Source organism: Rosa rugosa, chromosome 5, assembly GCF_958449725.1.
Source record: "Rosa rugosa chromosome 5, drRosRugo1.1, whole genome shotgun sequence".
Lineage (NCBI taxonomy): Eukaryota > Viridiplantae > Streptophyta > Magnoliopsida > Rosales > Rosaceae > Rosa > Rosa rugosa.
This window is the reverse complement of record NC_084824.1, coordinates 6819895-6835040: the sequence shown is the minus strand read 5'-3', so window position 1 is coordinate 6835040 and position 15146 is coordinate 6819895. Positions and strand designations below refer to the sequence as shown.

The window sequence follows — 15146 nt, the reverse complement described above, 5'->3', positions numbered from 1 at the left end:
TAGTCCCGTAATACTCAGATACACCCACATGCTATAACTAAGTTGTACTAAATAAAACTACACATTCTTGGTAGCTCCAATCGTAAAACCAAAAGCTTGCCAAAGGAGCTGAGCACTCCAATGAAAAAGTTCTTGTTTTTAATCTTTGTCATACCAGAGTTGTCAGAAGTAACCACACCCCCGCACCCCTAACACAAACTATGAACATAAAGATCAAAGCAAACACCTTTCTGCACTGACGTTACGAATAAAGAACAAATTCTTGATGCAAACAATGTTCACCATAAAAAAAGCTTGAATTGATGACCACCCAGATAGCAAAATCACAAACAAAACACGCCCAGAAACTAGAATCAACACAAGAACACACCTATACAAACCAAGTTCCACACACCAGGCTCAAAAGCTCTGTTCTTGAGCCCACTTTGGATCTAAAAATGAGTGCTTTTGCAAACCGCCTCCACAAAAACAGGAATCATATAAGTAAAGATCACCCAGAAATTAAAATGCCAAAAGAACCAATACCCAAGAGTAATGTACAAATTCTAAAAGTGATATGGATCAAAAACAAAACCAATGTGTGTGCTTGTGAGCAGTGACCGACCTCACTTGTTTATGCGGCAATGAGTCGAAGTGAGAGTTCAGCAACAATGAAGCCTGGCCATCATATTAACGTTGGTTTTCCCAACACACCACACACTAATAAATGTTCTTGATATTTTTCCCTTCCTGCAATAGAAAAGGGGTCTGAGATTTTTTTGTTTTCCTCCAAAGTTGTTTTTTGGGAATTCCCACAATCTGCAAACTACCGAAAGAGAGCAGTCTGAGAAGAGAAGAGAGAGAGAGGAGAAGAGGGAGGTATTAAATAGTATATATTTCGTTTCCATATTTACAATAATTACAATATATATTGTAATTCTACAACTTGACCTTGTTGTTAAGAATTCTACTTTCTCGAAACCTCTTTAAGGTGAAAAAAAAAAAAAGTGGTGTTTTAGGTAAGGGAAAATCGTCCAAACAGTGTCTGAACTTTTCCAGACTATTAATTTTCATACCTATACTTTAAAAAACCTCAAAATGGTACCTGAAGTTTTAGCCCCGACCCAATTTCCGTACCTAGCAACAGTAAAATCGTTAACAGAGTTAACTTTTGAAGGGTATTTTTGTCCTTTCACTATTCATCTTCTTCCTGGTTCGTGTTCTTCCTCTCCGACCTCAAATCCTCCTCATCTTTCTACCACCACAACCCGAATCGAAACCCCTCTTCTTCTTCTTACTAAGCTCCTTACTGAACTCCTCATTCCGTGAAAATACAATGACTCTCTCTCTCTCCATCTTTTCTTTGTCCTCTGTTCTCTCTGCCATCTCTCTCGTCTTCATTCAATGTTCATCAACAACTCCTCCCAATTGGAAACAACAATTGGAAACAACGAAAATCAATTTGGCTCTATATCTTTATGATATGACACAAGACAACGATAAATTGGAAACAAAAAACAAACAATTTTAAACCCAATTTCCTTCTCTTTTGCTCTATTCCCAGAAAATCTGCATAATTTCCTGCATTTTGGGTTTATGCAAGAAGATTATAGTAAAGGCTAAAGCTACCCAATTTCTTTACCATACTACTGCACAAAAAGAGATAAGATCAGATTGGTAAAGGACTGTAATGGAGTGGACTGGGAGTGAGATTAAGAAAGAACTCAAAGACTCTTGCTTTCCTTCTTCGCCCTCATTCTCATGCTCCACATTTCCCAAAGCTCTCAACTTTCAGACCACAAACCCATCTGATCAGACCCAGAAGATTGCGTGCTTCAGTAGTCACATTTTCTTCGAACCAAAACAAGCCCAACAAAGCAATGGAGGATCCCCACAAACCCATAGAGACCAGCTTGAAGAAGGCTCGACCCAGCGCAACAAATCGAATCCGACCCACAACGTTGGAGGAGGAGTCGGCGGTGGTGATTCTGGAGGCAGAGACGAAGCGGCGCTCGTCGAGGCCGGCGCTCCAGCCGACCAGAAAATCGGAGATTATTCTCGTCGAGGCTGTCTCTCCAGCCGCCCTACATCGGAGATCTTTCTCGTTGAGGCCGGCGCTCAGAAACTTGCCGCCTTGTCGGTGAACTGAAGAAGAAGGCATGATTTGCCAACTCCTGCAAAAACAAATCAGAATCGAAATCGAAATCATAGAAAGGGTTGAATCAAATTCAGGGGCGCAGAGACACCTCTGTGGGCGGGCGCATCTGGAGAGGGTTGTGGCCGGGTTTGGGTTCACCGGCGGCGTGAGGCACGAAGTCGAGAGAGAGAGAGAGAGAGAGCTTTGTCCTTGGTTCGATGCAGCAGCAGTTCGAAGAAGAAGAAGAAAGAAAGAAAGACATGGCAATTGCAAATCGCGAGTTAGGCTGCTCAGTTCGAGCCATGGGCAGTTTTTTTTTTTTTGGCGATAATACCTGAAGTTCCAAATTTACCCCCCAAAAGTTAACTCTGTTAACGATTTTACTGTTGCTAGGTACGGAAATTGGGTCGGGGCTAAAACTTCAGGTACCATTTTGAGGTTTTTTAAAGTATAGGTATGAAAATTAATAGTCTGGAAAAGTTCAGACACTGTTTGGACGATTTCCCTTTAGGTAAAGAGAAACACCGGTCATGGTCCAACAACGTGTATAGTCCTTCAAAGTATAAGTTCGTTTTTTATGTAATTTTTATTTTGTCTTTATTAATTAAATTAATGAAAATAAAAGCATTTAATTCTTGTAACCGTTAATATTCACGAGTTAAAGCCTTACATTGAGCTTCGTTTCTCGGGTCTTCTTAACCCCCATCATTATCTAATCAAGCCATACGTTAGCAACTTAGCATTTGATTTTTTTTTGGCATTACTTAGCATTTGATTTTGGAATAGTTAAAGCTCATGTGTTACTCAACTGTGGTATCGATCGAACCACGAGAGGCTGATTTCTGTAGTCGGCTCCCAAAGCTAGAAGCAAGATCACCATACAAGTTGTCTTGTCAAATTCATATATCCTAGAAGGGATGAATGCCAGTCTAATAATGACACATTATCTTATAATGTGGCTTATAATGTGGAAATTGCATTGTATTTGCTTGTTCATTTTTTTCTTCTTCCAATTTTGGTGTATTTGCCTCACAAGTTCCATGAAGCAAGTATGAATTGGACAAGAACATGTTAAAACGCATATTCAAAGAAAGAGTCTTTACATCTCGTAATAGTGAAATCTTTGTAGAAATTATACTGATTTTGGCTTTAGTGTTCTAATATTATAATCTTACTATTTTTTAATTGAGTTTTCAAACAATCTCATAACACCACATCGTTATTGTATTGAATCTCACTCTCACGTGACAACCATTGATAATTTGATATTACAAGATAACTCGCTCAATTTTCATGAAAATGACATAGAAGGGGGCCTGGTCGATCCAAACGACCTCTTAAGACTTGCTTCAATTGTTGTTTTAAATTTTGTTCTGGGTACCAATCATTCAATCACTATCCTCTCTTTTTCTATCTCTTTTCTTTTCACTCACTACCCTACACATATAGATAAATATCAATTTCATTTCAACAAGGAAAACCAATAACATTACAAAGTACTCCTATATGATTGAACTTTTGTAGATTTGGTAAGAATCTTAGTCAACCACAACATGACCACAAAAAAAAAGCCTATGTTTATTCGCATTTCTTTCTTCATTTGATGAGTGACCCATTCCAAAGGGTTATGATTCGGCACACATGCATATGTCTATTCAGTATTCACTTTTCTGAGATGAACCAGCCACCATTGGTGACTTGCAAAATTCTTAAATCATAATAAAAAAAAAGAATGGAATACCTTTTTTTTTGTGTGTGAAATGATGGAGTAATGTTTATTATAAATTATTGAATTCCCTTTTTGGGATCAACTTGACCAACAAAATAGATTTTATCCGGTATAGAAGTCTAGAAATTAATCACTGCTAATAATTTTGTTCAACAACTTGCCAAGGAAGATTGTGGGATATGATTGTGATCATTATGATCCCTAAATTATAGTAAAAGCGTTTTTCTTCCTCCGCAAATTTCTTTTACTTGGCCCATTAACTTGTGGAGGCCCATGATAATATAAACAAAACATAAGCAAAAGAGATTACAAAGCATTTGATTCGGTGACCCATTATCATTCAAGTGCCAAGCGATTTTTCAGTTTTGTCTTTGTCGTTCAAGTTATGTGTGGAAAGAAATTGTGACGAGTATTTGATTAAGTGATTATTAACATTCACGCGTGAAACGAGTGTAATATGCATTGAGCCACGCGATATTCGTTATTATGTCTTATCTTTTTGTCTTTATCGATTGAGTAACAGACAAAAAAAGACTGACAACGTGCATTTGATTCAATGTTATTGATGTTTACGTGTTGCGATAGTGTTTCATGCATAGTGACACATGATAAGTAAAATCAAGTTTTTCTCTATTTTTTGCTATTCTGATGATGATGATGTTTATTATTGATTTTTATACATATCTAAATGTTCAAACTTTTGTCCCAATTTACTGTTAGATGCTAATGATATGTATCTTTGGCCAGGCAAGAACAAATTAGGTTCCCACCTAAACTAGTTTCCATGGTTGATAACCATTTAATATGAAGATACTGGAAGATAATACTAATTAGTAATTAGTATGTTTTATTTTTAATTTTAAAAGAGTAATTAGTATGTTTAGCATCCTTCCTGTCAACTTAACATGTTTAGGCCCTCATGACATCTCCAAGGTTAAATCATGCGAAGATCTTTACTTATTGAAATTTTTTTGTGTCATAATCTTAGCATTGATAAACCATGATTTTTAAGAGCTGCTCCAAGTGACGGGCCCCAAAAATCTCTACTCAATTTTTTCTTATGGATTTCTCTATTTTCTGATTTGGAAAATCGTAAAAAAGAACTAGATTGATATTGTTGAGGTCAATAGTTATGAAATTGCTTAAAAATCAAGATTTACTAAAGAGAAGATTTTAGTAAGAAAATAAAAACTTGTCATTTAACTTATTTTGGCAAAAAAAACAATGCACAGGCTTCTCTACAGTTTTGGTCAAAATCCATAATTTTTTTTTTGGGAGGAAATTCTTGAGTTGGTTCCGCAGTGTTGAGATAGCTAGGTTATGAATGCCACACTCATATAAAACATTATCTTCCGAATATATTGGATCAGACTTTATACGGAAATATGCCTCAATGGTCTCATACATAACAATTTGTGATCACTTTGTGTAAGTAGTACAACAGATATGGTTTGTAAAATGAACATTTTTCTTGGGGACTAATTGCAGAAGCTCATGTGTTCACAAATCTGCAATTCTTCCTGACCTCTCCGGTGGTAAAGCTGTCCTCGTTAGTTATATTCCCCATTTTCACCATTGAATCTGAGAATTGCTGGAAGAAAGCAATCGCGTCTTCTGCATACTTCTGAACAAGTTTCTTGGTTTCGATACCCAACAAGCTAGAATACATTTCCTGGTCTGAGTTGAGTAGTCCCTGCCCTTTCAATAGTAAATGATAGAAAGAATTGTCAAATAGTTCAGGAGTGACATAGTCCATGGCTGTAATGTTATTTTCATCTCCACCTATGGGGCAAGTTGACCTCAAGCTGCTGAGGTATGACCCTGAAAGAGGGTCGATTCCTGAGGTTGATTCATAGTCACCATAGATCCTTGCTCGAACATTCTGACACCGTGTCATACCGATTGTGTGAGCTCCTGAATGAGATTATTGTACAAAAAATGATCATTAATAAATAGGGAATGCATATTGTAAAAAATCTTGCATAAAATGCTTTGACAATAAGCCTTATTATGGGAGGGACGTTGTATACTATACACCTGTTATGTAACACTTTATTTGCTTTACTTATCCTAGCAAGCCTTGAATGGTGTTATGAATATGAATTCCATTAAAATCGCAATTACCTGAAAGAGCTACCACATCTGTGACCGAAAGGCCTTGGTAAAGAAATTTGGAAATGATAGACATAAGGCCTTCAACTGGAGTAGGAAGGTTGGTTTCTGCAAGTTCAGGACTAGCAGTTATAGAGTCCTTTCTTCCTAGAGGAACATCCCAATAAGGTCCACCAACCTGCAAAGTGAGATCAATTAGAAACTCTTGCATGAAAGAAAACTTCAATATGGTACTGCTTAAAATACTATTCTCAGTACCAGAATCACAGCATCTCTTGCTGCAATAGTGAGAATATCGGCGCAAGAGACAATTCCGGGACACTCTGATTCAAGCTTGTTCTTTATCCTGTCAATAATCCTGAAACCTTTCAAAGAGTTTATGTTGGTGGAAGCCTTCTTCTCTCCTTTTAGTGAAATCGTATCGTCTAGCAAAACTGAACCATCACATCCCTGCTTCCATAATGTACATTAATTCTACACTAGTAAGTGACAAGACTACAGCAGCAACTTGAAATTAAAGCAAATACATATATGGTACTATAGCTAAGTAACAAGCTAATAATAAAACCCGGACCTGAACAAAACAGTCATGGAAGTGTAACCGGACTATCAAGGCAGCATTACGAGGATCTGAGAGAACTTCACACTCCATTTCTTTCTTTACAATCTCAAACAAAGTGGGACAATTAGATGCATAGTAGTCCAATGTTAAAGGAGGGTCACTTGCAAGTAAACTGGTGTTCAAGATGGCGAAAACTAAAAGCATGAAATGGAGTCTGAAGGGACCAAAACAAAGGGAAGGTGCCATTTTTGCTGTTATGGTTTCCTGAACAATTGAAAAGACAGTGGGAGATGATGGTTGAGACTGAGAAATATATAAGTGAAGAAGTAAGATGGGATTTTACTTGGTACATTGAGTACTGGGAATAAAGAAGTCTGTAGTCAATAGAAGATGCAACTACTCTTGCCCTGGTGGGTAGGTTTTCCCAAACCAGGTGTTCCCAATAGCACAAGAGAGTTAAATATACGTGTGATTTCCCAATTTCCATTGTATAATACTGCTTAGAAAACTAAGCTAGCCACCAAACAAAAGCTAATAACAACTAATGTGTTACCCTATAACCTTTAGAAGCTTCACTTTCTCCTCCGTTCTTAACAGTAAATCAAAACCAGTTCCTAGAAGAGACCATGCATCTTCAAGGAAAGGAGCAAAAGGTCCTATATACTACTCTTAACGTTGTACGAAAAGTCAAATTGTAATGCTTAATTATTTGTCTCATTGTTATTTGGTTTAAGACTTGATTAGTTGGATGGTCTGTCCCATCCAATTTGATCATGGATAGATTCCTTGTGATAAAGTTCTGGTTGAGAAAATCTTCATCTGCCGCAGTATGCATGTCATCCTCGTCCCTTTTTCTTTACAAACAAGGATGCTGGATTCTTAATTGCTTTTCTATGCGAGAAAACCTAACATAGGAATCGACTACAATGAGTTCACATCCAGATTGACATAACCATACGAGGCAGACTAGAAATAGAATTACACCATCAAGGCTTTTCATTCTTGCACTCAAACATCAATATGCTGGTTTCAACAAGCATAATGCAGCTCCATTCCAACCACCTGCAAGCTAAGATCTGCTGCCAAATAGTTCAAGTTGCCATGTAACATGGCATTAACCCAACCTACACCGTATCACGCTACATGAAACAAGCCATACCGGCTTGTGCCTGGCACAAACACGAAAGGCATTCATAGCCGCGCACCTGCGGTCCTTCATCACTACATACATTACATTTCTTCGCTGAGCAGCTGGTTTCTTGTTTCACTGTAGTATGTTTGCTAATGTAACTAATCATAACAAGTAGGCTTAAGCTTTCAGTTTGATTTTCACAATTGCTCTTAGGACATATTAAGTCCTAAGCAGCAGCAAATTCAGCAAATATTGCTTAAACAAAATCAAGTCACAAAAGCAACAGAAAACTAGAACAGCAACTTAGACCCAAATTTGAAGCCACAATTCACTATTAAGACGAAGAAAGTCACAAAATTTCCAAGCATTCAAGTGATAATAAGCCCGAAAGAACCTGCCTTTACATTTCAGGAATACAAATCAGAATCAAAAGGATCCTTATCTTGTCTCAAACTTCCATAATCATCAGCATCAGACTTGAAGCTCAGACCCAAATCCAGAGCAGGCAAAACCCTAGACTTGATCAGCTCCAGCGCGGCGGCACCAAACTCCGGCCAGGTGACACAAAGCACCGCCTTGATCTTGTTGATTTCACACTTGGCCAACAGAGCAGCACCCAACCCATCCACCACACTCGCCGAAGGCAAATACTCCAATTTCAAAGATTTCGACTTCCTCTCCGACGTCGTTTCGAGCTTGAACGCCAGCGCCTCGTCCCTGGAAAGCTTGCCCCGGAAGTTCCGATTCTGAACGGAATCCAGAATCAGAACCCTCTCCGGAACGATGTGCTGAGAAACCAGCAGCTCGGCGACGGCGTGGCACCGATCGGCGGCGGCGATAGGGCACTGGACCGAGACGAGGAGGGTCTGGCGGTTGCCGTCGAGGGAGTAGAGGTTGCAGGACTTGTCCTTGAGAGAGGGCTGGACCGAGTTTCCGGCGAAGGAGGTTTCCGGGAGGATTAGGGTTCCGATGAGGGTTTTGGAGGCGGCGGTGTGGAAGAGCTGGAGGGAGGGGGAGGAGATGGCGATGATGAGGAGGGAGGGGCGGAGGGGAAGGTCGAGGTCGGCGGCGGTTGGGAAAACGAGGAAAGGAGAGGGAATGGGCGGTGACGGAGGCGTGAAGTTGTTCAGATCTTCCTGGAAGAACCGAGACGGCGGCGGAACCTCCGTCAGAACGTCTTCCATTATCGGCGAATTTGCAGAGAAACCCTAAGAATTGAGAAAGAAGACGAGAGCACTAGTGACGAAGCAGTGAGAGAATACAACACTCATATAGAAGAGAAACGACATCGTTTTAGTTGTTTTTCTTTCTTTTTGGAGAAGAAAAGATCCAATGGAGAATGAGTCCTCTCTATATGGCCGTTGGATTATTAGCTTGTTATAAAGACACTAACTAATCTAACAACTCATCATTCTGAAGCTTCAATAATAACTAGAAGATTTGAACACCAGCAAACAAGATACGTGGTTCAGTGAATGCAATGAGCCCCCTGCCCCCTCTAAACGGGAACGTTCGAGATGTAGAATCCCTATGTACAAGTAAACCACGACAAGTGGTTTAGTAGATGCATTAAGCGGAAGGGAAAATGGTCCGTACGGTACCCGAACTTTGTCTCCTTATATCTTTTGATACCTGAACTTAAAAAAAATATCACTTTGGTACCTGAGGTTGTTTGCCCGGTGGAGACGACGGTGGGTTGAGTGGGGGAGTGGTCGGAGTTGGAAGCAGAGGACGGTGGAGACGGCCGACTCGCCATTCCAGAATTTGAGCTGCTAACAAAAACCAAGCTCTCAACTAAAATGAAGAAGAAGAATCGAGGCTTTGGAGTGAGTGTGAGTCAGAAAGAAATGGAGGACTCGATTCAGAGCTTCTGCAATTGCATGGCTTCATTCTACAACCACCTCCAAAGTAGCTGCGATGTCCTCAAAAGAAGTGAATAAGGAGATAAGAAGAACAGAAAACGAACAGAGAGAGAGAGACAGAAGAGAAAAAAAAAATTAATTCATATATGAATAGACGAAAGTACCCCTGTAAATTTGTCAGCTGGCAAGCTCCGTAACGGAGCTAACGTCTATATGTACCAATCCTCGGTCGGGCAAAAAACCTCAGGTACCGAAGTGATATTTTTTTAAGTTCAGATACTGTACGGACCATTTTCCCTAAGCGGAAAGGTTCAAAATGTGAAACTACCACGTACTGCGTTCGAATGGTTTAGTGTAATTGCTAAATTATAAATACGGTCAATAAAAGGCCTGCGATGCCCCTAACGGATTAGTCATTTGACCTAAAAAGCCTTTAAAATATTACTATCAATCTGAAAAGAGTGTGTCAAAAAAAAAAAAATTGAACACCATTATTTACAGTTTACAGTTTTCAAATCAATCGTGACCTAGCAAAGACATAGCAAACAATAACTAATTCGGGAGTCATTAACTCCAAAGTTTTAATAACTAAAAGATTTGAACACAATTATTTACAGTTTTCACATCAATCATGATCTAGCAGACTCTGATTTTGGGCGGTGAGTTGCATGTATTTGAACACAGTTATTTATAGTTTTCACATCAATCATGATCTAGCAGACTCTGATTTAGGGCAGTGAGTTGCATGAATGGACCAAAAGAGGGCTCCATTTCAAATCAAGAGCCCGTTGGAAATCTTTTCACTACCAAAATAATACATCAAATGTGTAAAGGAACATCTGCAGGATTCATGTTTCATGAAACAGCTTTTCCTCGGTGTAACTAGCAAAGGGAAATAGTGAAAAGAACAGCATTTGAGGTGGCGTTGTTTGTTTAAATTTAGAAACAGCAGCCTCAAATGTTTATAGTACAAGAAAAGTAGGATCTTCGTGACTCCAGCTGAAACCACAACGTGTGAGCTGCAATTATAGTTCAATAAGTGCAGTGTGAGATTGTGGCTTCTTTCTTGGGGAAACTCAATGAATGCTCCAATGTTGGAGAGAGGGTGATAATGTGGCTCTATAATTCTATTTCCTGTTCAATCTTCGTGGTCATCTTCAGCTTCAGAATCTGCATAGGAAATTCAAGAAAAGAAAATGACATTGTCCAATGCTGCAATAATAACTCAAGAGTAATGGTGCAAAAACATTCCTAAACCAGTAATCAAACTATGGACTAGTTTTGATAAACAAATGTACTAATTAGTCAAGTTCAGAAAAGACAACCCCTTGCTGCTTCAGCCACCAAAATAAAGCAGCAGTCAAAATATTAGTTCAGTTGAGTACCCCCTCAGAAAGTGCAGTGAAGCAAGTTTTGTACATATATTACCAAAAATGATGCAAATGTCATATTACTATTTATCCATCCATCAAATCCCATGGATATCCATAATCATTTCTTAAATCCCTCAATCCTCATCTATTTTGCCACTGGAAGTCAACTGTCATTTCAAATTTTATCGATGATGCAAGTGTGTGCATCTGTAAATTAAAAACATCTGCGAGACATGTCCCTTACCTGATCGAACATCATCACTAAGCTGGCCTCTTGCTTGAATTTGTTTAACAAGCATCCGGTACATCAACACCCACCAGAATATGTGAAGAACAAGCAAGCAGTACAGAAGAGTATTGAATACATAGTAATATATTGGTCCATCTACAGCGTGCTTTTCCTTGTCCAATGTCAGGATAACTTCATAGCTGCCAGAAAGAGAAACAATAAAATATGTCAATATATATTTCTTTCTTATATAAAGTGATGTGTAACAATATACATCTGCATTTTATTTAAAGGAATATGCAACTGCTTATGACATATGATTTTGTCACCCTTTATAATTTCTTCTACACGCAAACAACTTCAGAACACTGTTGTTCCTCTTTAGATGAAACTTTGATCCATACAAAATTTGGAGGATTTAAATCTATCATCACTAAGCATGCTTGGAGAGTTTGTAATGCAACATTTCTGGAGTTTGATACCTCCATTCAAACAACATAAATCAGAAACAAGGACCATAGAGACCAGTGCATACTACTATGGTGAGTGCTTCCAATAAGAATTTAAAAGAAGAATGTGTCTTTTATATCAGATTTGCCAGGTGATCTATGTCACTGATGAAAAGTAAACAAGTTCAATGTAAGCTATGAAATAACTTGGACAAACCTTGTGCTCCAAAGGACCCAGAATGGATAGTAAATGAGACGCAGTATGACCCAAGACAATACAAAAAGAATAAATGAAAAGCTAGCAGTCCTTTCAGCACCACTGTATTTGGACATCTTCCCTACTTCCAGAAACACGTCACTGGCATCATGAAGAGCTAAAACAACTGAACCTACACGGGCAAACCTGCAAGACACAGATACTAATCTCAAATAAACCAGTTAAGGAATATATGCAGTGGGGGATGAAACACCTAATCAGTTAAGCTTCAAAATAAGCCCTCCCGCATACCTTTGGTACATACATTCTTGCTGGCTTGGTTTTGTGACAAAAAGAACATGAGAAAGCTACAAACTCACTCCATCAGAACATACCTGAAAATGTAAGACAGCAGAATGAGAATGACAGTTGCTACATGATGCCCCATTGAAACTCCAAAGTCGGAACGCCTTGTTTCCCAGAAAATCAAAGCAAATATGGAGTATGTGTAAAATCCAGCACAATACATATATACCCCCTTCAACTTCAACCTGAAATTCATAAGAAGTCATTTTATAGACTTTGACAAACCTCAGATTTTAAAATATTATTCAAATTATGATTAAAAAAAATAGTGTCAACTGCATCAGATGTGAATGACTGAAGTAAATACAGAGAGATGTACAACCATTTGATGTATAAAATTAAATCTTACTTTGTCTTCTGGTCAGGCCAAACCTGATCTCCTGGCCCTACCCAAAAGTACTTTGTATTTGTAAACCAAGGCTCATTATAAGTTGCAGAAAGAGCCAGACACTCTGCTGAAAGAAAGTAGATGCACTTCCATGCTGATTCCTTGAATTTTCGAATCTTCCTCTTTTGATCATCAGTTTTAACATCCAGCAGCCGATACCCCTTTCCAAATATTAACCGTCTCCCCAGTTTCTGCCATATGTAATTTCAGTTTAGACAAAAGCAATAAATATCTCAAGAAAAAAAAAAAGCATTCACAATCAGATATCTTAGTAGGAGATAAGAAATGAACAAAAACAAATACTAACAAGCAGCTCCGCACTTTCAGCGGTGCTAGTATATAGACACTGATGTATCGGTCAAGAACTGTGTAAAAAGACAGGTATAGTTTCGTCACAATCATGCTAATTTCTCATCTTTTGAGGGTCACAATGTTAATTTGCTATATATACATCTAAAAAAGAACTAAGTGGACTGCATAGCTAAAACTGAAATTCAGTTTCGACATTGCAGCCGAGCTTCTTAATAAAAACTCCTCATATAAAACAAGTCCTTCTGTTGGTCATTCATTACTTCATTAAGACCATCCAGGGCAAAGATCTAAAGAAAAATGACCTGCCAAACAATCAATGCATCTGAAAGTCTCTATGTCAAGCTCAACAAAACTTCTTTCTGGTAAGAGAGAAGTTAGTTTTAGAAAAGCTTTCACCTTTTTCTTATTTCTGGTAAAAAAAAAAGAAAGGGTCTTTCTACCGTACCAGTCAAGCTCTTCATTTATTGATCTAATACCAGTCAAGCTACTTCCCAAAATCAAATAAAGTTGACTGCTTTCATCATGCATATCAACTATTACAGTCCCAACAGAAACCCATCAAACAACTTAGCATTCATTCCCTCATTAAACTCACAAAATAACAACGATCTAACAATATGAAGTAACAAAATTAACATACCTTAAACCACCAAAAAAAAAATTATAAAAAAAAAAAAAAAAAAAAACTAGTATGATCAAAAGCAGAGCTAGAAGTACCTCAAGGACGAACTTGTCAAGAAAAAGTCGAACTGTGGGGAAGAACAAAATAAAGAAAGGAAGAAATATAAAGTCTTGGTATTCTGGGTAGGCTTCTTGCTCCCAATCGATTGAGCTCAAGTATTGAGTCAAACCCATCTCGGATTTCACTTGAAACGAATCAAAGTCGGGAGCTTTGGATCAGATTCGAAGACCAGCAAAGACATTCAGCACGATTTCGTTTCTGTGTCTCTGTTCATCAGCTGGAGACCTAGTTCATCAGCACGATTACATACCTTTTTATAATCGCCCTCTCTGTTTTTTTTTTTTTTTTTTTTTTTTTGGGCTATCAATGTGGATTGACAAAACTGCCCCCCTTTGGACTGGGCAGTGGACTAGAATAAGTTCCTATGCGAGTCGAACATCACTTGGTCGGGCGCCACGTGGCGGTGGGCTAGATCGAGTTATCACTTGGGGCATTTTGTGATTGTGAAAGCTTAGATTTTGTGACGCGAGATCTGTGGAGAGGAAAAAATGAGGCCAACAGTGAAAGTTTCAAGCAATTTATTGTGGTCTTGATAACTTCTGGTTTACCGGTTTGATAGCGGAACAACCGACACCACCTCAACCGATACCAGTTTGCAAACTTCTCCAACTCATGATGAGCAACCGAAAACGTAAACTACGAAAATAGGTGACTGATATCAGTTTGCGAACTCTTCCAACTTATGACCAGGAAACGAAAACCTATACTACGAAAATAGAGAGAAAGTAAGTAAGTTTTAAACATGTTTGAGTTGTAATCGAGTTGTAATCGTTGGTCACGGATAATGTGTGAATGGATCTATTTTAAGCCAATAAATTAAACCACCTTTTCCCCTCCTCCCTCTCTTCATTCCTTTTCAGTGCACAACATATATGTTTTGCCAAAAGGTGGAGAGACATATCCATGAAACCAACATCAACCTATCAAACAAGTTATTCTGAAGGTAGCTAGTGAATCTCTGCAGATTAGTTGAAGAAGGCTTTTACATGAATTTATTCCCAAGTCAAGAACATAGGCAACCCAATTTCCAAAAATAGGAAAAACCGCACGTTTGTAATTTATGTAAATAGTCATTGCTTGCGCAATGTAATAAGTTGCTAGAAAAGACAAATGTATAGACTTGGTTGTTGGGCAAATTAAAAACAGCAATTGCAAGAACAAAACAGAAGCAGAATTTATGACCTTTTCACCCACCTCATCCTGTCCGATCTGTTGGAATTCAACCCGTGTAACGGAAAAGGCTGCTTTTTCTTGACGATGAACACAAAGAAGAGAAAACAGGTCCCTCCCATCTGTGTGATGGACTATACAGAGAAGTAAAACTTGTATTTTTCTGGTGAATTGGGAGAAAGATCAGAGGACAAGTCATTTCATACGTTGGAGTTATTTCATACGTTGGTATATACTCCAACCCTATTTATAAAGGTAGAATCTTTTTTACCACTAGAAGGTAATTTGTCCTGTTGGGATTCAAGTCAGTTGAACAGTGAAGATTATGCATGGTGATAGGTTTGCCATGTGGTGACTTTCATCTTGAGCCTCCTGGCAATTCAATTATGAGGGCTTCCAGATGGGCTC

General features: G+C 38.5%; 3 protein-coding genes across 3 annotated transcripts; all 3 read right to left on the bottom strand.

Annotated features, from left to right (window-relative positions):
- Positions 1 to 5178: 5178 nt before the first annotated feature.
- Positions 5179 to 6920, bottom strand: LOC133712005 (peroxidase 11). Its single transcript, XM_062138078.1, has 4 exons — positions 6532 to 6920; positions 6216 to 6407; positions 5970 to 6135; positions 5179 to 5759 (listed from the first exon to the last, which is right to left on the bottom strand). Exons 1-4 carry the CDS (start codon positions 6763 to 6765, stop codon positions 5338 to 5340), a joined length of 1014 nt encoding a protein of 337 aa, XP_061994062.1. The 5' UTR covers positions 6766 to 6920; the 3' UTR covers positions 5179 to 5337.
- Positions 6921 to 7954: 1034 nt separating this feature from the next.
- Positions 7955 to 8987, bottom strand: LOC133712006 (uncharacterized). Its single transcript, XM_062138079.1, has one exon. It carries the CDS (start codon positions 8833 to 8835, stop codon positions 8059 to 8061), a length of 777 nt encoding a protein of 258 aa, XP_061994063.1. The 5' UTR covers positions 8836 to 8987; the 3' UTR covers positions 7955 to 8058.
- A 1276-nt stretch (positions 8988 to 10263) lies between these two features.
- Positions 10264 to 13808, bottom strand: LOC133712171 (ceramide synthase 1 LOH3-like). The gene is made up of 6 exons (XM_062138254.1): positions 13544 to 13808; positions 12476 to 12705; positions 12156 to 12311; positions 11782 to 11967; positions 11131 to 11315; positions 10264 to 10683 (listed from the first exon to the last, which is right to left on the bottom strand). The coding sequence occupies exons 1-6, from the start codon at positions 13679 to 13681 to the stop codon at positions 10652 to 10654; spliced, it is 927 nt and encodes a 308-aa protein (XP_061994238.1). The 5' UTR covers positions 13682 to 13808; the 3' UTR covers positions 10264 to 10651.
- Between the last annotated feature and the right edge of the window lie 1338 nt (positions 13809 to 15146).